At 31.9% G+C, this 27,480-nt stretch overlaps 1 protein-coding gene across 2 annotated transcripts in view; it reads right to left on the bottom strand.

Annotated features, from left to right (window-relative positions):
• Positions 1–1,193: 1,193 nt before the first annotated feature.
• LOC129916137 (homeobox protein aristaless-like) overlaps positions 1,194–27,480 on the bottom strand; it is a 271,629-nt gene continuing 245,342 nt past the window's right edge. For both annotated transcript variants that reach the window (XM_055995935.1, XM_055995943.1), the window contains exons 4-5: positions 26,494–26,756; positions 1,194–1,530 (exon numbers count right to left, since the gene is read on the bottom strand). In XM_055995935.1, coding sequence (XP_055851910.1) covers positions 1,194–1,530; positions 26,494–26,756 — 600 coding nt within the window. The remainder of the gene's footprint in view (positions 1,531–26,493; positions 26,757–27,480) is intronic.

Below are 27,480 nucleotides of genomic sequence, written 5' to 3'. Positions count from 1 at the left end.
TTAGGTAAAGGTAATATTAAAATCTTAGAAAATTTTCAAAAAACTCATTTTTGGATTTTTAAAAAATATTTCAAAATTTTTTTTTTGAAAAATCAATTTTTTGAAAACGGGTTTATGAAAAATTTTGAAAATTCGTTTTTATGCGTAAATAAATTATTTATTCAAAATGGCATACCAACTGTTTTTTTGAAAAATGTTAGAAAATTTTTATATATAAAAAATTATTTTTTTACAAAACGGCTCTAACGATTTTCGAAATTTTTTTTCTAAAAATTCCTTTTTATACAAAAAGTAAACTGGCATACTTGGTTTTTTGTGAAAGATCATTTAAAACGGTATTTAATTAATTATAAAAACAGATTTTTTTTTTAATTTCTTAATTTTTCTTAATTTTCTTGAATAAAAAGCTTTAACATTAGAGTAACTTTAAGCATAAGAGCAAGTACGTGCGACCCCAGTCGTGCATTTTATTTTTAATAAAATGTACCAGAAGAATGTTATGGGTATAAAACTGAAAAAGTGCCAATTTTCTATGGTTTTTCGTTGATCCTGAAGGGGGCGGAGGGGTGGAAATTTGGTTTTTCCATCCACTAACCATACCTAGTAACATATCAAAAAATTAGAACTACCTGACCTTTTGTACGGTAACTCCCTTATATTTAGCTTCATTTATTGGACTATAAATTCTTATTTAAGTTTTAAAAAGATTGTATTGTATGTCACTTGATTTTTCTTTTTTGTATAGCTTAGTAAAATTATGCTTTTTTATCCTCCTTTGTGTATTTTTTTAGTCCCTATTTGTTCGGGCAAGACCGGGATTTATAACACATTTTGCTTAGATTTCAAAGCCAATAGAAGCACTTCAACGTAGTACATATTGTAGGTATGTAGGCTTTTGTTGATACTTTATTAATTAAAGTTTAATAACTGTACCTACATCAAATACAAATTAAAAATAACATATGGATCTTGAAATTTTTTGAGGTGTTAAGAACTTTTATTTCAAATACAATATGCATTGCATGTATAAAAATATATTTTATTATCACAACTCTTTAATATTTTTATCGAAATCTAGCTTTTGTTAACAATTAAATCATCTAGCATTACGGTCATACTCAGTTCTTTGAATATATTTGTGTTTTGTTTTATTTACTATCATAATTAGTACATTATACCCTCCGAATCAACCACTAGCTGATAACATCACCATCTTCATTCTGTCGTAGCATTTCCAACTTCATTTCATGTTCCCGAGCTTTTAAGCGCAACTCAGCTATGGAAGAACTTCGTCTGTCTTCTGGTGGAGTGGGTTTTCGAGTTGAAAGTCCAGAATTGATAGTATTAGGAATAGCGTTTGGTGAAATTGAAGGCGAGTCTATCGGGTTGCACGATAAAACTTCAGGATTGACTTGTTTTAGAGAAGATGGAGGACGAGGCATTGCTGACATATTGGCTAAAAGAGATTGAAACGAAGTCGATGGAGAATACATGGAAGTCATACTGTGTGGCATTATTTGTGGTGGTGCCCTGCAATTAAGTAAAGTTTAAAATTATTAGTAAAAATAGTACAAATATTGAAAAATAATGATTTTATACATTAATGTTAAGCTATTTTTCATTTTAATTGTGAATTTTGAAAAGTTCCATTTGTGAAATAACATAAATACCATACATTAAATAAAATATTTTGTGTAATATATCTTAATGAAGAATTTGTATCTTACAAAAGCTCGGGGATCTTATTTGATATTTTATCAGATTTAAATGGTTTATTGAAAAAAAAAAATCATAGCCACGCCACCTCTGCCCCCTTAATCATACTCCAAAAACCAACGAAATTCTGCATTTTTTCAGTTTTAGCTGTGTCCATAGCTGTCTTCTGGCCATTTAAAGGTTAAAAATGTAGGTGCAAAATTGTAGAAGACAAAATTTTCTACAATGTGCACATAATATATGAAAAAATTAGTTGAAATTAACAAAAAAAAAAATTTGTTCAAAAATGTTTACTTTGAAAACTAATTTTTCATAAACTATTTCATAAAATAGCTTTATTTAAAAACAGAATAAAAGACAATATCTTTGGCTTTATAAAACGGTATAACACGTTATTGTAGGTATAACTGTTGATTTTAAATATTTTTCTTCCAAACAAAGTTAAGTTTTTAGAAAATTGCCCCTCTTGGCTAAACGGGGGGAAAAGACCCCTTCTCCCATTTGATTTTTTTCATCTCTTGGCCCAACCTTCACGCTTTAGCCTTTTGGCACGTTTCTGCTGAATCACACTGTATAATTAATAAAAATATATTTTATCATATTTTTGGCAGACTTTCAGGCCGTATTTAACCAATGTTGGTCACACCAAAATGCTGCCAAAGCAATTTATTCTCGTCTAACTCCTCAAGACCTTTCTATTTATGTGCCTTACTATATTCCTTAGGTGACTTAACTTAAAATAAGGAAAAAAAAAACAGAATTTTCTCGAAAATTTCAAATTTTTTGACATTTAAAGTTGGCTACCAGGGTGTTTGTTAAAGAATTGTGCCTAACTTTTTGCGCACATACTTTTGGAAGTATTGTACAACAAATGGCAAATGTTGAACAAAGTGTTTTCGGTTAGGAATTCAATTTGCGCTAAGGGTCGAACTTAACCCATGTTGGTCACACTTAAAGGCTACCAGACAAATTTTTTTTTATGGTACACATCAAGACCTTTCTTTTGATATGCTTTACAATATTTTTTACATGACAAGTTTTCTTAAACAAGAAACAAAAACAGGATTTCGAAATTTCGACATTTAAAGTTGTCTGCCAGGGTGTTTGTCAAAGAAATTTGGCCTGACTTTTTGCGCTGACACTTTTGGGAATATTATCTGACAAATGGCATCAAAAAAAATTTTATGCAAATAACTTTCGGTTAGGAATTAAACTTATAAAATTACCCAACCATTTTTTCATTTTTTTTACACATTTTGTCGAATTTAACCCATGCTGGTCACACCAAAATGCTGCCAGACTTAACGATTATTGTCGAACACTTCAAGGGTTTTCTTTTGATATACCTTACAACATTCTTTAGATGACTTGACTTCTATCATTTTTGTCACACCTTTGGGTCGAATTTACCTATGTTGGTCACACCAAAATGCTGCCAGGCTTCACGAGTCCGACCTCGGTCCGCATCCGCTCCGCCTGAGTCCGACCTCGACTACGAAACGGGTCCGACGGCGGCTGAGATTAGTATGGAAATTATAATCACCGCGGAGCCGATTTTATATGTATTGTTTTTTTTTCATGACGATTTCTCCTTCAACTTTGTGTTCATACACAAAAAGTTGCAAATGTGAGTGCAACCCCGTTTTTCTCGTTTTGATGTCGGAGTGTCTTTTCTGAACTCAGTTTTCTTGCTTGAAGAGCAAGACCTTTCTAATGATAATGCCTATGCCTTACAACATTCTTTAGATGACTTGATTCATTATGTCGTTTATGTAGTTGGCCTTCGTTCTATAAGTTCTCCAATACGAACTAATTATAAATATCTTAAGTACCTAATTATAATGAATTCTATTAGGTATACACTAGAGTGACCGCAACTCCCATAGAAAAAAATTTTTGTCGAATTTTTTTCGGGGGAACCCTATAAAATGTTCCGCCTTTGCAGGTTTTTAGATAGCCAAAATTTCAGCTCGATTGGATAAGTCTAAATGGTGCCGACACTCGCTCAAAGTATCAAAAATCTCAGTTTTTTCACTGTTTTTCGCAGAAAATTAGCTCTAGCTTCCAAACAGAGGGGGTTATTTTCACTTTTTATATATTAAATTAAAGGTAGTGTTTTTACACATAACTCAGATGCTAAACTTGTTTAGTTTTACTAATAAAAAAAAATATTGTCATCAATTTAAATTTTCAGTACTTACCTCAAAAAGAGCTGAAGTGCAAACTCGATTTAACGGAACATTTTATGGGGATCCCCCGACCAAATTTCGAAAATCGATTTCTTGCGGTCACTCTAGTATACACATATTAATAAATGAAGTTATCTTAAGACTGGGTTCCCTTTTTCAGCAAAGTCAAATCTCATGTAAAAGCATTTGTGTGTATTAGTGAATGTGTTTCGCTCTCTCGCCATCGAATTCTCTGGTTTTTTACTCTCAGGATGTTGGTTATGGTTTTCATTCATTGTCTCTTTGTGAGATCGCCATCGCATTCACGCGTGCGGGGTGACATGCAAATGGATGTAGGTATACTACATAGATCTTTATATGGATATGGTTTGTGGACGAAAACTGGTTTGAAATTCAATATTTTCATGAAAGATTTCTGGAGTGTATACCTATTTATTTTTGAAATGAAAAAGAAACTTGTTTCCATGTTGCTGTTGTGGATGGCATTTGAGTTTTTTGTGTATCAGAGAAATTTTTTGCATTATAATAATAATTATAGTTGTTCAGCGGAGAAGCAGGTAGAGGATGTGTTATATGGGTGCATTGATATAATATACTTGACAGTATCCTTTGTGTAGTTTGTATAAAAATATGAGTAGATGCGCAGAAGGATTGATTTTCAGGTTCTTGCTTACTTTTGAGTTGTTCTTCGTTGAGAAATTTTTTGTCTCGCACACGCGCGTGCCGGCTGACATGGAAATGTATTTACTTACAATATATAGAATGTTTAGGTTCTTATGTGTATGTTGTTTGAGGATGGACTCGATATCAATCCAATTTACTTTCAACACCTTGTTAATAAAGATTTTTTTAGAGTCACCAATGCAATGAACTCAGTTCGTAACTGAATCGATTTTGTTTTTTATTTACCTATACCTACATTATTAGGAAACAAAAATAAGGCAGCATTAATAACTTATAAGTTACTTTTTTTTAAACCTTGAAATTAATTTTTCAATTATGTAATCAAAGTTTAGGGAAGTTTTCAAAAATAATTTTCAAGCTCAACACTTTGAAAAAAAATGATCTATTTTTTCAAACTGATATTTTATTTATAAATTCAGATAGGCATTAGCTACTTTTTTGCTTGTTTCCTCAGTAGGTGTAATTTTAAAAACTTTTTTTTTTGCTAAGGAATGAATGAATGATTTCTGCCTGCCTGAGTGAGGAAATAGGAAACAAAAAAAAAAAAAGTATTATGTAAACACAAAAAACAAAAACAAAATATAAGGAGAAAATGAGAGCGCAAGAGCAAGTTTTTTTTCAATAAATAGAAAAGAACAGAAAAAAAGAGTTCATCAGCGCCAGCTTATGCGTGGCATTCTTTTGAACTAAATTTGCATGTGTGCGTGATCAATGGAATTTTCAAAGTAAAAAAAGCTAAAATAGACACTTTTTCAACAATTTATATTAAAAATACTGTGAGCAAAAATATATATTTTTTTTTTGAAACTGATTTGAAATATAATGAAAAAAAATAATAAAAATAAATTGTGGATGCTTTGACTGCCCCTTCCTCAAAAACAGAATGCAAATATTGGTTTATTAAAATCAAATTTTTAGTGTGTAAATAAAAAAAATATTTTTTTTTGGCAAACGGGTTGCATGAACAACTTTATTAACTTCTCATTAAAAAATACAAAAACATTTTAAAAAATAATCACGCTTTGCCCCACGACCAAAATGCTAAAAAAGTGCATTTTGACACCTTTCCTTCAAATTAACCGTTCAAACTAACTTCAAATTAAATTTTAGAAATTTTATTGGATTCTCCTAATTTCCCTTTATTGTTTTCTTTTTGTTTCATCTAAAAACACTAATAAACGGTAAAGTTATTCTAAGAAGAGTGAGTAAAAAAACATGAAATTACAACAAATTAACGAAGCTTTTTTTCTAATAAAAAAAAAAAATCTGTTTCGCGTACTGCATGAAAACGCATTTGATCATTATAAAACAAAAAAAAAATAAATAAAAAGTTTATAAACAACGGTGCCCCAACCAAAATTCTGATTCAATCTAAATTTGCAGGAAAAAAATCATTTTCGACCCTTATAAAAATCGCACAAGAAATGTTTCTAAAATTTAAATGATGCAAAAATATTTGTACGTTTATTACCTTTACAAAAAAGATATAAGATATCTTATAAACTGCAAAAGTTATACAACAATTAGTCAACCGTCTTCCATTAAAATGCTATGGAAACCCCCCCTTAATATTAAATATAATTTTGAATTGGTTAAATGTAATGAATTTTCACCCGAGAATGTTAAGGGTATGTTTTTTAGAATTTTCTGCTCTCAATTAAATACAAATCAGGAAAGTTTCGTACTTAGTCGAAACATAAATTGCATGCAAAAAGCATACGAACTATTAAACAATTATAGAAATTCGAATCCACAGTTTTTAGAAGGACACCCTTCTAGACCTAGAAATTATAATGATTCCAACCGAAACAATGGTGGAAATTTCAACAGTAGAAATCCAAATAATAACTTAAATAGAATTCAATATAATTTTAATATTTTTTTATTATTTTTGTTATTTTTTCTTCGTTATTAACTTAAATAGATTTAATAATAATAATTTCTCAAATAACAGAAATTTAAACAGTGGTAACTTTAATAATAATAACGCCAATAATAATTACTCAAACTTTAGAAATTCTAACAGTAGAAATTTTAATAATAATAATTATAATAATAATAATTATAATAATAATAATTATAATAATAATAATAACAATAATAATAATAATACAGGGAATTACAATAGGTTTAATAATAATTCAAATTATAACAATACTCATAACAATAATGGGTATAATAGAAATAATAGTTATAGAAACAGTAACAATTATAACAATAATAGTTCCAACCAAAATCAAAATACAAACTCGAGAAGCATAAATATTAATCAAAACAATGAACCAGAAAGCCGCGATGTAAATTTTCAGGTGGAGGCCTCAGAGGTCCTCTACCCATAGTAAATCTCACCATCGAAAACGAAACCATACCTGTACTTATTGATTCTGGTGCTTCAACCAGTAGCATAGACTCCAATTGTCTAAAATCATGTACAAGGTACAAATTAGAATATCCCCAGGATATTTTTGGTCTAACAGGTACAACAACAGTAACCGAACAGATCAAAACATCCTTCCCAAAAGAATTCAACGCACCTAAAAACAATAAAATGATGTGGAAAATTTTAAATTTTTCCGGAAAAAGTTTCAAGGCAATCATTGGACAGAATATTCTATACCCTTTAAATGCCATCCTCAATCTAGGGGAAGGTTCGATTAAAATTTTTAAAGAAACACTCTTTTTTAACTATGCCTGTCCACAGGAGATCAATTGTTTCGAAGAACTTAAAGAAACAAATAATTTAGATTGCTTATACAAAGATTTAAACAAAGAAGAAAACGATTCCCTCAGAAAAGTTTTAAAACACTATAGTGACTTATTCTATAGAGAAGGCACTGATCTAAGTTGCACTTCAAACACAACACATAGTATAACCACTACGGACGATAGACCCATATTTTCAAAAATTTATCGCTTCCCAAAAATACACGAAGAAGAGGTGGAAAGACAGGTTCAGGATATGCTGAAACAAGGCATCATACAAAAGTCAAATTCCCCTTACAATGCACCAATTTGGGTAGTACCCAAAAAGCAAGACAATTCGAGAGTTAACAAATGGCGAATAGTTGAAGACTATCGCAAATTAAATGAAAAGACTCATGAGGACAAGTTCCCTCTTCCCAACATCGAGTCAATTTTCGACAAACTCGGTAAAGCCCAATACTTTACCACACTAGACCTGGCTAAAGGTTTCCACCAAATTATGGTCGATAAAAAGGACCAACACAAAACCGCCTTTAGCACCCCCCAAGGACACTATGAATTTGTAAGAATGCCGTTCGGTTTGAAAAATGCCCCGGCTACGTTCCAAAGAATGATGAACGAAATTCTTGGAGAACATATTAATAAAATATGCGTCGTGTACCTTGACGACATTTTAATATTTGCAACTTCCTTACAAGAAATGGAAGTGAATATAAAACTTATTTTTAAAGAACTAAGAAAGAGCAACCTTAAAATACAAATTGATAAATGCAAATTCTTTTCCAAAAACACTGAATATTTAGGTCACATTTTGACGGATAAAGGTATAAAACCAAATCCAAACAAAATAACAGCCATAGAAAAATTACGTCCACCAAAAACTGTAAAACAAATTAAATCATTCTTGGGAATTACCGGTTATTATAGAAAATTCATCGAGAATTATTCCAAAATTGCAATTCCACTAACAGAATGTTTGAAAAAAGGAAGAAGGATCAATGAAAAAGATCCAGCTTTTCTTAAAGCCTTCGAAGAGTTAAAATCCTTGATTACGAGTCATCCCATATTAAGATATCCTGACTTCAAGAAAACATTTACTCTAACAACTGATGCCTCAGACAAAGCCATTGGTGCTGTACTGTTGCAAGATAATCACCCCATTTCTTTCGCATCTAGGACCCTCAATGAACATGAGATTAACTATGCAACAATTGAAAAGGAACTGTTATCTATAGTATGGGCAACTAAGTACTTCCGACCTTATCTTTATGGAGTGAGGATTTGTGCCATTAGTTTGGTTAAGTAATCTTAAAGATCCTGATTCACGAACAATAAGATGGAAAACAAGATTGAATGAATATAATCATAATATAGAATACGTTAAAGGTAAAGAAAATAAAGTGACAGATTTCCTGTCGAGAATTAATGTTAACAAAAATGAAATAAATATTAACGAAATTAATAATGATGAAAGCAAAGAAAGTGAAATTATAGAAAACAAAGGTATAGTAAACAAATTTAAAACTCAAATAATTTTAGTTAAAGAAAAGGAACAAACTTATAAGAAAGTGCATAGTAAGAAAAAGATCTTCATTACAGATGAAGAAATAAATAACAGTGAAATGATTAAAATATTAAAAGAATACCTACTTACCTGACAAAGGAGTATTAGGAATTTATTCAGAATTAGAAGATAACTTATTTGAATTATTTAAAAGTAAAATGTTTGCAGATTTTACAACGTCACATTATAAGTTAATAAAATGTGCCTTATTAGCAGAAGATTTACTTAACAAAACCCAATGCTTTGAAAACATAAAACAAATTCATGAGGAGACTAACCATTAGGGTGTCCGTTATTTCCCAAAGTGATGTTTTCGGGGATGACACCCCCTAGATCGAAAGCTTAGGACCTAAATGAGGGGAATTTAGCAAAACAAATTTTTTTGGAGGTCATTAACCCGTGCCTCTAGGGTCATACTTTCCCCATACAAATTTGTATGGGAAATTTTTAACTCATACATAAAATTTTTTTTCTCTCGAGTTAAATCATATTTTTTTTTAATGTTTGATAATTCTGGTTGGAAAACAGTTACTTTAAAAGATCACATTCAAAATTTCCCGTTAAAAATTTTTTTTATATTTTATTTCGGTTTTTAAAATTATTAGCTGTTTTCGTAGTTTTTGCTTTCACCTATCACACAATTTTAAATGCAGTTTTATTGTTTTTTAATTCTTTTCAAATATTGCATTCAAAAATTTGTGAATAAATCAAAAATTTCAATTTTTTGAAATTTTTTTTTAAATTTTTGCCGTTTTTATAATAAATAAATATTATTAAATACTTTACCCTTTCTTGTTTGCAACTTTTTTGATGTAATTTTTTAGGTAAATAATTTTTAAACAAAATTAAATAAAAATATTGTAAACATATCTTTTGTAGTTCGAGAAAAATAAATTTAAACGTATAAAAACGGCAAAAATTTCAAAAAAAGTTTTCAAAAATTGAAATTTTTGATTTATTCACAAATTTTTGAATGCAATATTTGAAAAGAATTAAAAAACAATAAAACTGCATTTAAAATTGTGTGATAGGTGAAAGCAAAAACTACGAAAACAGCTAATAATTTTAAAAACCGAAATAAAATATAAAAAAAATTTTAACGGGAAATTTTGAATGTGATCTTTTAAAGTAACTGTTTTCCAACCAGAATTATCAAACATTAAAAAAAAATATGATTTAACTCGAGAGAAAAAAAATTTTATGTATGAGTTAAAAATTTCCCATACAAATTGAGGAGCGTTTTTTCAAAACTCAACAAGTGCATTTTTCAAATTTTTCAGGAGAAGGTTTTTTCTTTCCCATTTGAATACAAAGTCGAATTTTCAAAAAGTAGAAATGAGGAGTTGTTCTTTCTTGAACTGCTAATCGACAGGCTTGATTGCTATTTCAATATTTGGGAAGATTCGTCCGTATTTTGAACACGAAAACACCGAGTTTTTTCAAAACGCAACAAATACAGGTTTTTGTTGAGTTTTGCAAAAACGTTTATTTTTCTTTTAAATAAATAAATAGATACATTAGTATTAAAAAGCTTATTTATTAAAGAAATATATACATTGCAATGAACTTATATTAATATTAACTAAAATAAATATTTAATAAAAAAAACATTTTTTTTAATCGCCATAGTGTCTTTCCATATCCTCTGTGGACTCTTTAGCGTTTGCGGAGAGAACAGTTTCATAGAAGTCCTTGGCATCATCCGGAATAGTAAAAAATTTCATTAGCTTCTGGACGTCAGCCATCTTTTTTTCCGAAACTTTGTTTTCTGGGGCAACTTTTTGAAATTGGCAGTTTTTGGTAACACTGGAAAACTGGCTTTTTAGAGGTGCAACCGTTACAGGAGATCCGCTGAAGGTGTCACTGACTGAGAATGCAACTTTATTTCCCGTCTTTTTGTAGCATATCACTCTCGCTGAACTTATTTTAAAGGGCAACTTTGACCTTAAAAGTTTTTTGGAATCCTGCTTGTAGTCGCACACGGTCCAGTCTTTTCCGATTTTTCTAACGGTTCCATGATTTTGAAGAACGTTGTAATATTCTTCAGGAGAAACGATGACTTCTTTCTTCCTGTATTCCTTTTCCACTCTTCCAAACACACGATCTGGTGGCATGTAGCTGTGACCTCTTATTGGAAAATAGTGGGTTATATTTTGGAATATTTTGCTTTTTTCCAGAAAAGAGCATAGTGCAATCATCAAAATCGTGTTTTTATTTTGAGAAGCACAAGAGTCAGAAAAAAGACGTAGTTTTTTTGGCTTTGGTCCAGATTGAGTCTTCCGGCTTCCTTCAAGCTTTTTTAAGTAGTCCACAACGATGGAAGCTGCTTTGTTTGCTCCCCTTGGGCCATCCGTCTCCAGCCAAGTATAAAACGTTACGTTGTCTTTATCTTGGCTTTCCATGTGGTTGACGATTCCCATGTTGTAAAGCTAAACTAAACAACCCATATAATAATAATAATTGCTTTTCAACCACAGGCAAACTTTGTGGAGTTTTGCCAAAACCAGCCATTTTGTTGAGTTTTGCAAAAACCTCTAGTAATTTTGTTGAGTTTTAAGAAAACGCTCGATTTTAAATATTTTTTTAAATTAAAACTGTTAACTTTTTTAAAAATTTTATTTTGTCATCTTGTGCGCCTGGTCGTGCCAAAAATTTCGATACCAATAACTCATTTTCGCAAAAAATGCGTTTGTTGAGTTTTGAAAAAACGCTCCTCAATTTGTATGGGGAAAGTATGACCCTAGAGGCACGGGTTAATGACCTCCAAAAAAATTTGTTTTGCTAAATTCCCCTTATTTAGGTCCTAAGCTTTCGATCTAGGGGGTGTCATCCCCGAAAACATTACTTTGGGAAATAACGGACACCCTACTAACCATAGAGGTATCCATGAAAACTACACAGAACTAAAATTAAAATATTATTTCAATAAACTTCAAGAAGTAATAGCAGAATATATTAATAATTGCGAAGTCTGTAACTTAGCAAAATAAATTTTTAAATTATTAGAATCAAAGAAAAATCAATGGTTAGATTATCATAATAAAAACAGAGAAACAAATAAAGAATACCCCTACGATAAAGCTTATATTAAAAATTATGGTCAAGTAAGACATAAAGAAAAACCAAAGTTTAGAAAAGTAGATATTAAACCAGACGATGAAGGAAATATTAGACATAATAGAGGCAATAGAAAATTAAAAGTCCATCCTACACGGATTAAAAGACAGAAAAAGTATTTTAAAGGACCAAATAAAGATAAAATCCCAAAACCCACAAATCAACAAAACCAAAATCAATAAAATTCTTTTATTACAGATTTTCAATCAACTCAACAGAAAAACAATCTTTATAATTATAACATTGTTAACTATGAGTCAAATAACAAGCATAAATGCTGATATCCAAATAGAAAACAGAAGATGAAGGAATCATCCTAATAAAAGATGGAGACATACCAATAATAAGCGATTATTATTATCGAATTTATCACAGAATTAATTTACAAGAATATTTAGACACTATATATAACTTAACTTTATATATACACCAAAACGCAGATATTATATCAGTTATAGGAAACGACCAATCCCTTTTTCATAAAATTTCGAAAATTCAGACCAATATAAACATGCTTTTAAGTATTAATGAACATTCTGTAAAGAATAATAAAACACTAGTAAATAACAGAGTTAGAAGAGGACTAATAAATCCAATAGGTTCAATTTTTAAATTACTTTACGGAGTAATGGACAACGATGATAGAGAAGAAATATTAGAACATTTAGATATCATAGATAAAAATGATAAAAAATTAGTAGATGCTTACAACCAACAAATTTCTATTAATGGAATTTTTCAAAACAATTTTAAAAATATCAGAGATAATATAGAAGAAGTAAAAACCCAATTTTTTAAATTAACAGAGAACGTTAGAGACGAAATAAATGAAATTAAAAACGAAATTACACTACTTAAACTCCATAATTATATTTCTGAATTAGATAATGAAATTGAAAAAATTATTGATAATGTAAATGCAGCAAAAGAAAGAATTATGTCTAGATCAATCCTGGATATAGATGAAATTGAAGAAAATTTTATAGGTTTAAATGAGCTAAAAGAAATCAAAATTAACATTTTTGGTAAGGAAAATTCAAATATTTTTATAATTATAATAAGTGTACCAATATTTTTAAATAAACAATTTCCAACTTACTACTTAAGATTAATACCTTTTTCAAATAATTCAATTATATCAAATATAGAAGAACAAAAAGTTCTAAAATACGAAGATAAAATCTATCCTATAAATAAATATCTTAAAAATTTAATTAAGCCAATAGAATGCTCTCCATGTAAATCAATTGAATATAAAACCAAGAATTATGTAGAAGAAATAGATAAAGGTCTATTAATAATTAATTGTCAAAAATTTTGAAAATGCTATTAAACAAAATTGTAACGAAAAAATATACCATTTACATAAACATTTTATTATAAGTTTTAACAAATGTACTATTTACCTAAATAATAAACAATATCATAACAAAATACAAATATTTAATCATAAAATTGTAATACAACCAAACTTAAATATGAGCATTATAGACTCAGAAATTGTTATTAAAGTGCAAAGTCTGTAGCTGGATAACTGTATAGATGGAAATTACTCCTTAGTAAATTAGACGGGTCCGGCGAGTAGCCGTGTAAACCTTGACCCAAAAGCGAGTAGCTCTTTAGGGCGTCTATATTACTACAAGATTGGTTTAATTCCAGCGAGTTGCTTGAAACGCAATCGTTTAGTGTAGAATAAGAAGTGTAAGTTTTTATTTTGTTCTTCTCCTTTTATACAAAATTTTATCAATAAAAATGCCTGTATTGCTATTCAACAATACTTCGATATTCAATAGGAATTCCCATAAAATGCAGCATCAGCATAATAGCCATGCACTTCAAGTGTTTTGGGCTAGCTTGCTTATGATGCATATTTTACTACCATAAGTCAGCGACCCTTAATTATGTTTGTTTTTTCTTCATTCATTGAAAGTGTTGTTGTATATGAATTTGGTGTCATATTATATAGCTCGTGCACTGAAGGTGCCAGCGGAAATATAAATGTTGTGTTGTTTGTGCATTGGCTTTGGTATAGCTGATTATGAAATGTAATGCGATGGGAATATGGATATTAAATATCGAAGCAGGTTGAATGTTCTATTAATTGTTTTTATGTTTAAGGCAATTAATTAAGTGATCGCTGGTGCGATCCCTTCACACCACCCTTCCTGGGATAAAAAGGAGAAATCATACAATGGCATGATTTCTTCTTTTGTATGCGATACTTGTACATCAAGGGATCTTGTTTAGTATGTCATTTGATATTATGTTTTTTTTTTTTTGATTGTATTTACATTTTTCTGTCTTTGATTATGTATATTTTTTTTTTTTTTTTTTTTTTTTAGATAGGTATCTAGAATCTAAAGTTAAAATTAAGTTTTTTTTTTTTTTTTTTTTTTGAAAAACATTCATTCCTTCAATCATACAATTTAATTTTTTGGTTACGTAGCAAATACCTACTTGATATTTTATTTTAACAATTTTTTTTTTTTTTTTTTTTTAACTTATTTTCTACGTTATTACATAATATCTTCTTTCTATTGTACTTATAATAAATCTGATTATATATATATTTTTTTTTTTTTTTTAACGTATTCTTAACTTTATTGTATACATATTTTTTTTTTTTTTCTCCTTAACTTAATAATTCTATTAATTAATGAATATATATTTTTTTTTTTTTTTTTTCTATTCTATTAATTAATGAATATATATTTTTTTTTTTTTTTTTTTTTTTTATGTACATATATTTAGTATTTAATATCTTAATTCTAACGATCCTACAATAATAACATATATATATAAAAAGGTTTTAATCTATTTTTATGAACTGTCATTGTTTTGTTTTCATATTTAATATCGCAGTTCACCCCATTTTGAGATAATATTTCGTATGGACCAATATAGATTGGGTCTAACTTTTTTCTATTTTCATTTCTTAACAAAACTAGACTTCCTACGTTAAAATCTGAAGCCTTTGCTTTTACATCTGTATCGTACCTAGTCTTCCTATTAATTTTCTTGCTTATCAAAGTTTCTCTAGCGTCTTTATGAGCTATTTGTAGTTTCTGTTTTAAGTCTATCACGTAGTCTTCGTAGTTGTACACTGGATCTACTTTATTTGTGAGATTGGAAGGTAAATTACATTGTTTTCCAAATACTAATTCAAAAGGTGTGTATCCTGTTTCTGAATGTACTGAAGTGTTGTAACAGAAAACATAATAGGGTAGCCAGCTGCTCCAATCTGTATGTTTTTCCGATACATAACTCCTAAGATAAGCTCCTAAAACTTTATGGGAATTTTCTAACGCCCCAATGCTTTCATGATGGTAAGCAGTGGACTGTAGTTGTTCTATCTTTAACAAACTACACATATCTTTAAAAACTTTATTTATAAACTCGGTACCTTGATCAGATGCTATAGTTTCAGGGACTCCATATCTAAGAATAAAAGATTCGACGAGCCCTTTAGCTACAGTATTAGCTTCCTTATTTGGTAAAGCTATTGCTTCAGTGAATTTAGTTAATTCGTCTTGAAGAGTAAGAATATATTTTGACCCATTTTCTGATTCGTCAAGGGGTCCTACTAAATCAAGAAAAATTTTATCGAAGCCTGATTCTGCTGTTGACGTTATAGTCATAGGTTGTTTCTTTGGTTGTATATGTTTGTTACGTTGACATATTGGGCAGTGCTTAACGTATGTCGTCACATCGTTTTGCATGCCTGTCCAATAATATCTTTTTTTAATATTTCGCAACATGCGATTTATACCTGCATGTCCACTCGTTGGTAACATATGATAATCATTTAGTACTAATTTAATTTTGCATGGGTCTGTTATTTTAATTAATTTTTTCATCTATTATGTGCACTTTTATTTTACTTTCTTTAAATATTCCTTCTATGATTTTCTTTAATACATTTATTTTTTCTTTATGACGGCCGTCTGTTATTTTTTTTAATTCTTCTTTAGTAATATAAATATTTTTAATTGATAAAGGTCCGCAAATTGTACGCACGTCCCTCAACAACATTTTGTCAAATGATGCTGATCGGTCAATAGTGCCATTCTTGGATTCCTTTTCATTATTCATTTGCGGTTCACAATTTTTCTGTACGTCCCTCAACAACATTTTGTCAAATGATGCCGATCGGGCATTAGTACTTATCTTGGACCGGTTTAAAATTAAACAATTACTTCCTGGAATATATCCCAATATAAGATTTGGACTTAATACTCTAGTACCCTTTAGTTTTGCAAAATCTTCATCTTCTTCTTTAAAACTGTTAATTATTTTTAATTCAACTATTTTCAAACCTGTTTCCGGAGTTTTTAAAAGTTCACTGATGATATTTTCTTTTTCTACTTTTTCTTTTGGGGAATTTTCTTTGTTTATATTGGATTTCTTTGATTGTGCTCTTGTTGTGACACAAACGTAAAGTTTTTGTAAGTCCTCTGAATGAATTTGTATTCTACTTAGAGCATCTGCAGTGCAGTTGTTTTTCCCTGGTGTATACTCCACATAAAAAATATATTCTTCTATTAATAGTCTAAATTTGGTTAATCGACTGGAAGGTTCTTTAAGTGAAAATAGATATACTAAAGGCCTATGATCGGTTAATATTTTAAACCGTCTTCCGAAAAGATATGGTCTGAAATGCTTCACTGCCCAAACTAATTTCGAGTATGTGAGTTGGGATATCCATTGTACTTCTAATTTTCTCGTACCTTCGTCTTATATAACTATTGCAGGAACTTAGGTGCCATTCGTCAAGGGTTGAATGATGTTTCCGTTTAAGAAAATCCGTCAATATTCTATATTTGTACTGGTTTATGAGTTCCAAGTCAAATAGATAATTCAAGAAAGGAATGAATTTTTTGAGATCATTAAACTTTCTCTTAAGTGTTTTATGGTATTTCTTATTGATTTCGGGATCGTCAGCAGAAAGGTCAATCACTTGCATTTTCAAGATTTTCATCTTGCAAAGTCTTGTTTCTTCTTGTTGATTGTAGATATCGGCGACGATGTCAATGGTGTAAATTTTTCTGACCGGTTGAATGTTATCAAATCTGCAGCACAGGTTGTTTTGTCGTAGCTCGAACAGATCTTCTTGTCAGCTTCGCTCAGAGTCTTCTTCTCAGTCCTTTAGTCTGGCAAGATCGCCATGCAAAGTCTGTAGCTGGATAACTGTATAGATGGAAATTACTCCTTAGTAAATTAGACGGGTCCGGCGAGTAGCCGTGTAAACCTTGACCCAAAAGCGAGTAGCTCTTTAGGGCGTCTATATTACTACAAGATTGGTTTAACTCCAGCGAGTTGCTTGTTAAAGTGAAACGCAATCGTTTAGTGTAGAATAAGAAGTGTAAGTTTTTATTTTGTTCTTCTCCTTTTATACAAAATTTTATCAATAAAAATGCCTGTATTGCTATTCAACAATACTTCGATATTCAATAGGAATTCCCATAAAATGCAGCATCCGCATAATAGCCAACTTTCCGGTATCAATAAAAATGCCTGTATTGCTATTCAACAATACTTCGATATTCAATAGGAATTCCCATAAAATGCAGCATCAGCATAATAGCCATGCACTTCACGTGTTTTGGGCTAGCTTGCTTATGATGCATATTTTACTACCATAAGTCAGCGACCCTTAATTATGTTTTGTAACGAAGCGTTACAAATTATTATTCCGACCGACCGACCGTCCCCCCAAGCCTGGAACACATAAATACCATCGACCGAAACCGAACCCAATATTATTATTCCGACCGACCGAACCCTTACCCCTTACCGTCCTCCAAGCCAGGGACACATAAATACCACACAACATACAATACCCAAGCTCATCTAAATGATAATACCCAAGCTCCATCTAAATGATATGAAACATTTTCATTCACCATACATACAATTCACACTAGGTTTGGACAGTAGACTCCATATGAGGAAGCCAAATTGAGATGAAAATTTGTCTTCTGCCTTTCCAAGTCATTATACCAATCTTGAGTATAGGAGGTAGAATTCCTGAAGCAATCTTAAGGGTCACTTATTGTAACCATAATAAGAAGTTTCTAGAAAATTTTGTCCTAAAAGGTTATTTTTGTAATCCCCTTTCTTCAAAAGGGTATTACAGACAGAGGTATCCTCACTTCCCCGTTTTGTCTTCTAGCCTTAAGCTAGACGCACCAGTCGCATCAACCTGCTTATTCTCACGTTACACTTCGTACGTGGGCATAGAGTAAGCCATCGCGGGCTACTCGCCGTTTATTCCTCGATAGAGGCAATTGTCGAATCAAAACAGATTATTTTCTTGCATACGATTCTCTAAAGTGTGCATGAACAGAGTTAGCTACCGCGAGCCGCTCAACGATTGTTTCTTTAGACTTCCTAAAGACAAAAGTAGACCTTATTGGCTGTCTGCTGCTTTTTCCCTTGTTTCACTTCTTCTAAGTGCAACATGGGCAGTTTATTGTTTGTTTTGCTAGAGTTGTTCTAGCGACAGGAGAAATCGCTCGCGCTTATTCCCGCACTTACACGGGCAAAATTGGCCGTCGCGGGCCAGATTCCGTTTAATCTTCTATCCAGCCGATAGAAGCATAGTATACATAAGTTATATGAAGTATTATGTTATTTATATTAAGTAATGAATTTGTAAACTCTGTAAAACCTGAAACTTTATGAATAAATAAAAATTCGTTCGAACCTAATCAATCCTAAGTTTTATTGCTTTCTTTGGGATTTACCCTGGACATCCATGAGCCTACCCCAGCCTCGATAAAGAAGCATCACAAATTGGCGCCCGAGCAGGGACCTTGAGAAGGTTCAACCGTATTCCGATCACCGACCAGGAATCTTCAATAGGTACCACCGACCGACAACCGCCCATATCGTTTATCGTTTACAGAACACCTGATACTACCGATCATGTCCGATGCCGAGGACCAAAGTCAAGATGACCATAATATTTATAAGAATCTTGGGTTCATATATTTTTTAAAGAAAGCCGAATTAATCGAAATGTTAGAGTCCCGAAATTTGGATTCATCAGGGACAATGCAAGCTCTCCGACAACGCCTAAGTCATTATCTTAAAAAGGTGCGTGCTCACGCTTCTACCCAGAATTTATGCGAAGAATGGGAAAATTTAATCGAAGAAAGAAACAACGCTGAACCCACCGATAATGTCACCTCCGCCAGTAAATCTTCCAGTACCGCACCCCCTGCAGATAAGGACTCTAATAATGCTCTTCTTACCCCTTTAAAAAATGTCAAAACCTCCCTTTACGAAGAGACTTCGTTCGCCGTATCCCCGATCCAAAAACCATCAATAGTTCAAACCGCCCCAAATGCTTATGAGTTTCAAACCGGAAAGTTGCTACCGTCTGGACCAGCACAAGCAACCCCTGCACCCCTCACACTTTATGGTGGTCAAACCGAACACAGAACCGATAACAGTCGAACTCATGCTACCCGACTTACTTTAAGTTATGAAGCAGAAATAATGAACACCGTTCGTAAGTGGGGATTGCGCTTCGATTCATCAGGAAATCCACTGGAATTCATGGAGAGGGTTGCTGAGTTAACAAGATGCTACAACATACCGCAGAACGACATGCTTCGAACTTTACCAGAGCTTTTTAGGGGCACGGCGTTGGAATGGTTACGCATAAAAGGAGAAAGTTTTGTCACTTGGGAAGACTTCCGCAAAGCCTTCCTCCTGCACTTTTTACCGGCCCGCTATCAACATAAACTTGAAGACGAAATTCTCCGTAAACGTCAAGGACCACGCGAGAAAGCTAAAGATTACATCCTTGCTACACAATATCTCATACGCCAGCATCCCCGAATGAACATCGAGGAAAATATAGACAGAATCTATGATAACTTGCGGCCTGAGTACCGTTATTGCATTAAACGGCGGGACTTCATTACTCTCGAGGAACTAACTACTCTAGTAGAAGAATTTGAAGCCGTTAAGATGGATGACCGAGGTGCACACCTTCCGACCAACCAAACACCCCCTGTCACTTCTGCTCCAAGAAATCCTTTCGCAACTGTTCCGTATGACAGAAACACGCATTGTTGGAACTGCAAGCAACGAGGACATCGCAAAGAGACTTGCCGGAGGCCATTTAGACTGTTGTGGAGAAGATGGTAGACTTTCAAAAGATTGTCAATGCCATAAGAACCCTGTAGCTATAGTAAATGCCTTACCGAACCAGGACCCTCGATATTTTATTCCAATTAAAATAGAAAATCAGACATATCATGCCTTATTCGATACCGGTGCTACAAGAAGTTTCATTGGTGACGAGCTGCGAAATAAATTTAGACAGATGGGAATGCCGATGCGCGATCATCACCATTCGATTCAACTTGCCAATGGAGACCCAATTATTACATCAGAGCATTACACTGCAAACTTAAGCTTAGGAGGCGTACCTATGACCTGTGAAGTGACCTACCTACCTTCACTTGAAGAAGCTGCCTTAATAGGGATTGATGTAATGAACAGAGCAGGTTTGCAAATATTTATGGGTGGACGACCCGTAGTGGGCAGGAAATCCAGTTCAGAGACCGATTTAGAATCACTGTGCACTGTTACATTGAACATTGAAAAATGTAATTTCTGCCGGGAAAGTTTGAAATACTTAGGTCACGTTGTAAGTAAAGAAGGAATTCACACTGACCCTGACAAAATCCGTGCCGTCCAAAAACTTAATGCGCCGTCCAATACCAAAGAGCTACGCCGTATCTTAGGTATTTGTTCTTGGTACCGACGTTTCATAAAGGACTTTTCTACTGTGGCTACCCTTCTAACTAACCTCCTTAAAGATGGTGTTAAGTGGAACTGGGGAAAATGTCAACAAGAAGCGTTCGATTCACTAAAAACTAAGCTTACTGAAGCTCCAGTTCTGGCCTGTCCAAACTTTGATCTCACTTTCACCCTGCAGACTGACGCAAGCAATTATGGGTTAGGTACCGTGTTAACACAAGTGGTTGATGGACAAGAAAAGGTAATAGCGTACGCAAGTCGCACCCTTACGGCACTGGAGCGTAAATATGCCACTACCGAAAAGGAATGCTTGACAATTTTGTGGGGCATACGGAAAATGCGCCCATACCTTGAAGGTTACCACTTCCGCATCGTCACAGATCACCATTCTCTGAAATGGTTACATACCCTTGAAAACCCTTCTGGCAGGTTGGCTAGATGGGCCTTAGAACTACAACAATATGATTTTAAGATAGAATATCGTTTAATTTAAAGGAGTTGAAGTTATTTTGAAATAAAAAAAAAAATATATAATAAATTAAAAAAAAAAAAAAAAAAAAAAAAAAAAAAAAAAAAAAAAAAAAAAAAGACAAAAGAAAAAAAAAAAAAAAAAATAATAAATAAATAAAAATAATAAAAAACAAAAAAAAAAAAAAAAAAAAAAAAAAACAAAAAAAACAAAAAAAAGGAAAAAAAAAAATAAAAAAAAAAAAAAAAAAAAAAAAAAATTTATTAAAAAAAAAAAAAAAAAAAAAATAAATAAATAAATAAATACATATACATACGATATACACTTATAAAAAAAAAAAATAAACAGTAGACTCCATATGAGGAAGCCAAATTGAGATGAAAATTTGTCTTCTGCCTTTCCAAGTCATTATACCAATCTTGAGTATAGGTGGTAGAATTCCTGAAGCAATCTTAAGGGTCACTTATTGTAACCATAATAAGAAGTTTCTAGAAAATTTTGTCCTAAAAGGTTATTTTTGTAATCCCCTTTCTTCAAAAGGGTATTACAGACAGAGGTATCCTCACTTCCCCGTTTTGTCTTCTAGCCTTAAGCTAGACGCACCAGTCGCATCAACCTGCTTATTCTCACGTTACACTTCGTACGTGGGCATAGAGTAAGCCATCGCGGGCTACTCGCCGTTTATTCCTCGATAGAGGCAATTGTCGAATCAAAACAGATTATTTTCTTGCATACGATTCTCTAAAGTGTGCATGAACAGAGTTAGCTACCGCGAGCCGCTCACCGATTGTTTCTTTAGACTTCCTAAAGACAAAAGTAGACCTTATTGGCTGTCTGCTGCTTTTTCCCTTGTTTCACTTCTTCTAAGTGCAACATGGGCAGTTTATTGTTTGTTTTGCTAGAGTTGTTCTAGCGACAGGAGAAATCGCTCCAACCGCTTATTCCCGCACTTACACGGGCAAAATTGGCCGTCGCGGGCCAGATTCCGTTTAATCTTCTATCCAGCCGATAGAAGCATAGTATACATAAGTTATATGAAGTATTATGTTATTTATATTAAGTAATGAATTTGTAAACTCTGTAAAACCTGAAACTTTATGAATAAATAAAAATTCGTTCGAACCTAATCAATCCTAAGTTTTATTGCTTTCTTTGGGATTTACCCTGGACATCCATGAGCCTACCCCAGCCTCGATAAAGAAGCATCACAGTTTGTTTTTTCTTCATTCATTGAAAGTGTTGTTGTATATGAATTTGGTGTCATATTATATAGCTCGTGCACTGAAGGTGCCAGTTGAACTATATGAGCTATATGATGTTATAGCTATATGCACAATGCACTGAGTGTGCCAACGGAAATATAAATGTTGTGTTGTTTGTGCATTGGCTTTGCTATAGCTGATTATGAAATGTAATGCGATGGGAATATGGATATTAAATATCGAAGCAGGTTGAATGTTCTATTAATTGTTTTTATGTTTAAGGCAATTAATTAAGTGGTCGCTGGTGCGATCCCTTCACAAAAGACCTAATTATTCAAGATATAGAGCATCAAAATAAAATAAAACTTATAGAATATAAGAATAACCGTAATACGATTACATTTTCAACCATAATTGTTATATGTAGGTACTGTAATAGCTATTTGCTACTTTTTATTAAAATATTTATATAAAAATAAGAATATTAAAATTATAAATAAGATACGTGCCGAAGAAATAAAATCTGAACAAATAAATATACCACTTAACGAAATTAAAATCATGAAGCCTCAGGAGAGTCTTCAATCTAAGGCGGGGGGAGTTACAAAGGTGCCCATTCCCATGGCCACACAACAGTTGGTACCTATTCAGATACCAATGCCTAAACAATAATCGTAGACTAAACAAAAGATAAGATAAACAGAACAACATCTCATCTCAACATAAACATATAAATTTAATCCAATATAATTTCAAAGACAATATTCGGCACCGTAGGTTAAGTGATCAAATGTATCATAGTTTTAAGTTAGTTCTTAACATACCGTCAATAAAGCAAGATCGTCTTGATCTGATTCTTTAAACTAAAAGTTGTGCGTTTTCATTTTAATTCTCCACGTTAGGAGAAGTTTATATATTTTTTAAGATCCCGGAGGATCAGTTACTTAACTCGCGCGAATAAATAAATATTTTATTTCAATGCGAGATTATAAGGCCGTGTGCGAATTGCGTTAAAATGTTGGTTAAAATATGACGTTTGGTTAAAATTTGACACTAGCATGGTGAATAAAATGGGTAAAATTTTACACTAGTGGTTAAAATTTGACGTTTCTGAAGATAGAAAGATCAAGATAGATTTGAAATTATTTTTGTTATAATGCGTTGATATTTTAAGAAATGTTAAAAGTATTAATACAAAGTACTTCCTCAAATTAATATTCATCTTGAAAAATTGAAAATCTACTACGGTGAACTACGAATTAGTGTTAGAAGACTGAATTAATAAATTTCTTTTTGATCATAATGAAATGGGAATTTATCGATAAAATAAAAAAAAAGTATGTGAAATTGAGAATTTCTTACATTTTCATACTAGAATATTTAACTTGATATATTTTCAACTGGGTTTTGTTATAAAAAAATAGTTAATTGAATATAAGAAAAACCATTTTTGAGGGTAATTTTGTTTTATCTTGAGGGAATTTTATTCAAAGTATTACCAAGAAAAAAGTCCCATTTAATACATTTTAACCCAATTCGCACAGCAAAAAAATAAATTTGATCCCTTTTTTAACCAAACGTCAAATTTTAATCGTGGTAGAAATTTTAACCAACATTTTAACGCAATTCGCACACGGCCTAAATTTCGAGATTTTAATGTTGCGAGATTTCGGTAAACGAGATTTTTAAATTGGGAGATTTCGATTAAAAAGATTTCATAATGCGAGATTTTAAGATGCGAGGTTTTAAGAACAAGATTTTAAAATGCGGTCAATCGTAACCAACCCGAATGAATTCAGTGAAAAAATTGGCTTCCGCAACTGTTGGCGAAAAAATACGGAATAATTTGAATCGACAAAATACCTGGCATTGGCAGCGCGAATAATAAAATCTCGTCTGTCAGCTTTCAATTGCTAACTTAGTGTCTTAATTTTTTTTATCTGTCTGAATGTAGGTACTATATTTGGCTAGTGTATCGTAAATATCTTATAAAACAATACTGTTTTATTATATTTATCAAAACACACAAAATTGACCAAGTTACATGCATTTGTCGAGAGGAAGGTTGCACCACTGCCACTGCTAGCCGTCGACTTTCTTCGTTTCGTGATTATATAGAAATTACATTTTTTAGCTGGTATCTTTGAGATCTCGGAAACTATTTGTCCGATTGCTTTCAAATTACTGATTATTTTTAGGTACGTTTCGACAGGAAGGTTGAATCATTGGTGGCCGTCATCTTTCTTCCTTTCCCGATTGTCTCGAAACTACATTTTATGAACTGGTACCTTCGAGATCTCGGAAACTATTCGCCCGATTGCTTTCAAATTACTGAATATTTTTAGATACGTTATCTACAATGTGGTACGAGAAAACTTGATAAGTTCTTTTTTTAGTAATGTTTTCGCTTGAAAAGTTTCGCTAAAGAAAATAAGATTTAATTTTATCGGCTTTTCATAATTATTCGAATGGTCGAAAAAGCGGCTACACTACATTATAGGTAGTTACACTACTTACGAATAATCCAATTTTTTTTTTTGGTAAGGTGTACCAGGGCTACCTTTAAGCCTTTGAAGAGGCGTTTTTCCTCTTTTTTTCACCCAATCCACTTTCCCTCCACTCTTTAAAAATTGTCAAAACAATCCCTCTTTTTGATATTTTGGTTCCTATTTTTACTCTTTTTTAAAATTATGTACGTTTGACAAAAAAATTTACATTTTTTTGAAAATCAAGGAAAATGTGGTTTATACCACTGTCAATTATAACGACTCAATTGTAAAAAAATATACGTTACTGTTGTTTAGCGCTGATTTGATTTTTCTAAGGTTATTTTTGATAAATTTTGTGTTGTTTCTTGAAGAAATTATGCACAGGTACCTAATGTTTTTATATTATTCTTCTTATGTTCCTACAATTTTAATTTTAATAAATTGTGTTAAAAGGTTTGTGTTGCGATTCGGGAAAGGCGCAAATGAGGTATTTCGTGTGACTGTCGAACTTAACTTATTCTAATATTTTGTGGTTGTATTACTTCCTTTTATTTTCAATAAAAACGCCATTTTTATTTTTTAATTTGCCAATATATTTCGAGGTAACCTCATCTTCAGGGCTAAAATATTTAAATTCGGATAAACTGTGTTTTCGCAGAAACGAAGATAAGCTCTCTAATGATGTTTTGACCGGAATTCACACAAATGCACTGAAATCAACTAAGAACAGTTACTATTCAAGTTTATTTTTGTTATGGAATTATTTGAAGCTAATGTATGTGAAACACCAACACACAGGCCGATTACTGGTTGACCAACATTGAAAAAAAACGTTTGTTTTAAATAGCAGCATGAAAGCACACGACTAACTTTGACCATCAAGAAGTTCACCATAACATACCTACATACTTACTTATTTTAACCGTCAAATTCAGCCCTCAAGCCCAGTACGCAGATCGCGCTAAACTAAATTTTATCTCGACAATTTTTATCTCTACATGCGTTCGCTAAAAGCCAAGATAAATTTAAATTTAAAAATAACGGCTGAATCACAGTTTCATTTACTTATACCAGCTTACATTCAATATTACATTACATATTTTTTTTACCTGCATAATACCTTTTTTACGCTCTCATTTTGTTTTATTCCTCTTCTTTTATTATATTCCAAGGTTTTTTTTTGCCTCTTATTCCTTGCAGCAACAACAACAACCACAAAAATGTCAAAATTTATCTGTGAAAAAATGCGCTGAGCATTATTTCGCGAGCTAAATTGAGTGGAGACTTTTTGCAAAAGTAGTAGATGAGAATTCGAATATAGCGCTTGAACTGCGTACTACCTGGCTAAAAATCCTCTCTAAAATTTATCTTTGGAGGAAATTTGTATGAAAGATAAATTTTAGCGCGATCTGCGTACTAGGCTTTAACTTTAAACGTTAGAGAGAAATGTTCAATTGTCAACATAATTATTGTTATATTAACCTCTTACTATTTGCACCTGTAATTTTAAGACTAAGTAATCCGGCCAAGAATGTCGGTTCTGTAACTAACTACATAATAATACACGAATTAGTTGGCTTACCTATGAAATTGATTTAAATATCCTGACGGAATCATCGGTCCACCCGATAAGTGTGGGTATCTGAGTGTGACAAGATTCGAAGACGTTTCAAAAGGTTTTCGTAAATTAAATCCTAAATGAGCAAAATGACTTGGAGGTAATGCAGATCCAACTATTGTTTGCATTTGATTTGGTGCACTTTGAATGTATGGATTGTAAGGATGTGATTGAGGTCCAACTTTTTCTTGTTTACGCCATTTGGCTCTGCGATTTTGGAACCATACCTGAAAATAAAGTTATTTTAATTATTGTTTATGTATTTCTTCCGGATATAACAAAGTTTGAGTATGAAAACAAATATTGAGGAAGGTTACAATCTGTGACCAGCGTTGCCAGATTCCCCGTCTCGTTTTCATTTACAGTACAGTACAACCCGCTTAAGTGAAACTCGCTTAAGAGAAAAACCCGCTTATCTGAAACATTTTTCTGATCCCCAAATATTTATTTCAGTTAAATGGGATTCGTTTAAGTGAAAACCCCGTTTTAGTGAAAGAGGGACTGTGTAAGAGGGTTTTACTGTATTTGTTTTTGGATGTCTTATGGATATTTTATATTCGATTTAAACGAAGTTTTTAGGATTTTATTTCATTATTACACCAGCACGGGTTTATAAAAATATTTTTTATAAATGCATTTGCCTTCCATTATACAAAAATAGACTTGTGGCACTCGAGGACTGCCGCGGTTAAGCTATTGCATTGAATTTTTTATCAACTTATTTTTTTACGTACACTACACAAAACCAATAATTACGTTATGTATCTTTCAATTCATATACCTACCTAAAAAAAAGAAAAAAAAAAATAGGAATACATGAGGAGGTGATTTCCAAAACCAGCTATCTGACCTGTAGGTAGTTTTGAGTAAAATGCCAAAAACCTTTACTTCGTAATACAGAAGATATAGAGCAAAATAATCTTCTACAAATGTATTCTTTACGAAATTTTA

This window comes from Episyrphus balteatus, chromosome 1 (genome assembly GCF_945859705.1).
Source record: "Episyrphus balteatus chromosome 1, idEpiBalt1.1, whole genome shotgun sequence".
In the NCBI taxonomy this organism is placed as follows: Eukaryota; Metazoa; Arthropoda; class Insecta; order Diptera; family Syrphidae; genus Episyrphus; species Episyrphus balteatus.
Note: the sequence above shows the minus strand (reverse complement) of the source record. Positions and strands in the feature narration are given on the sequence as shown.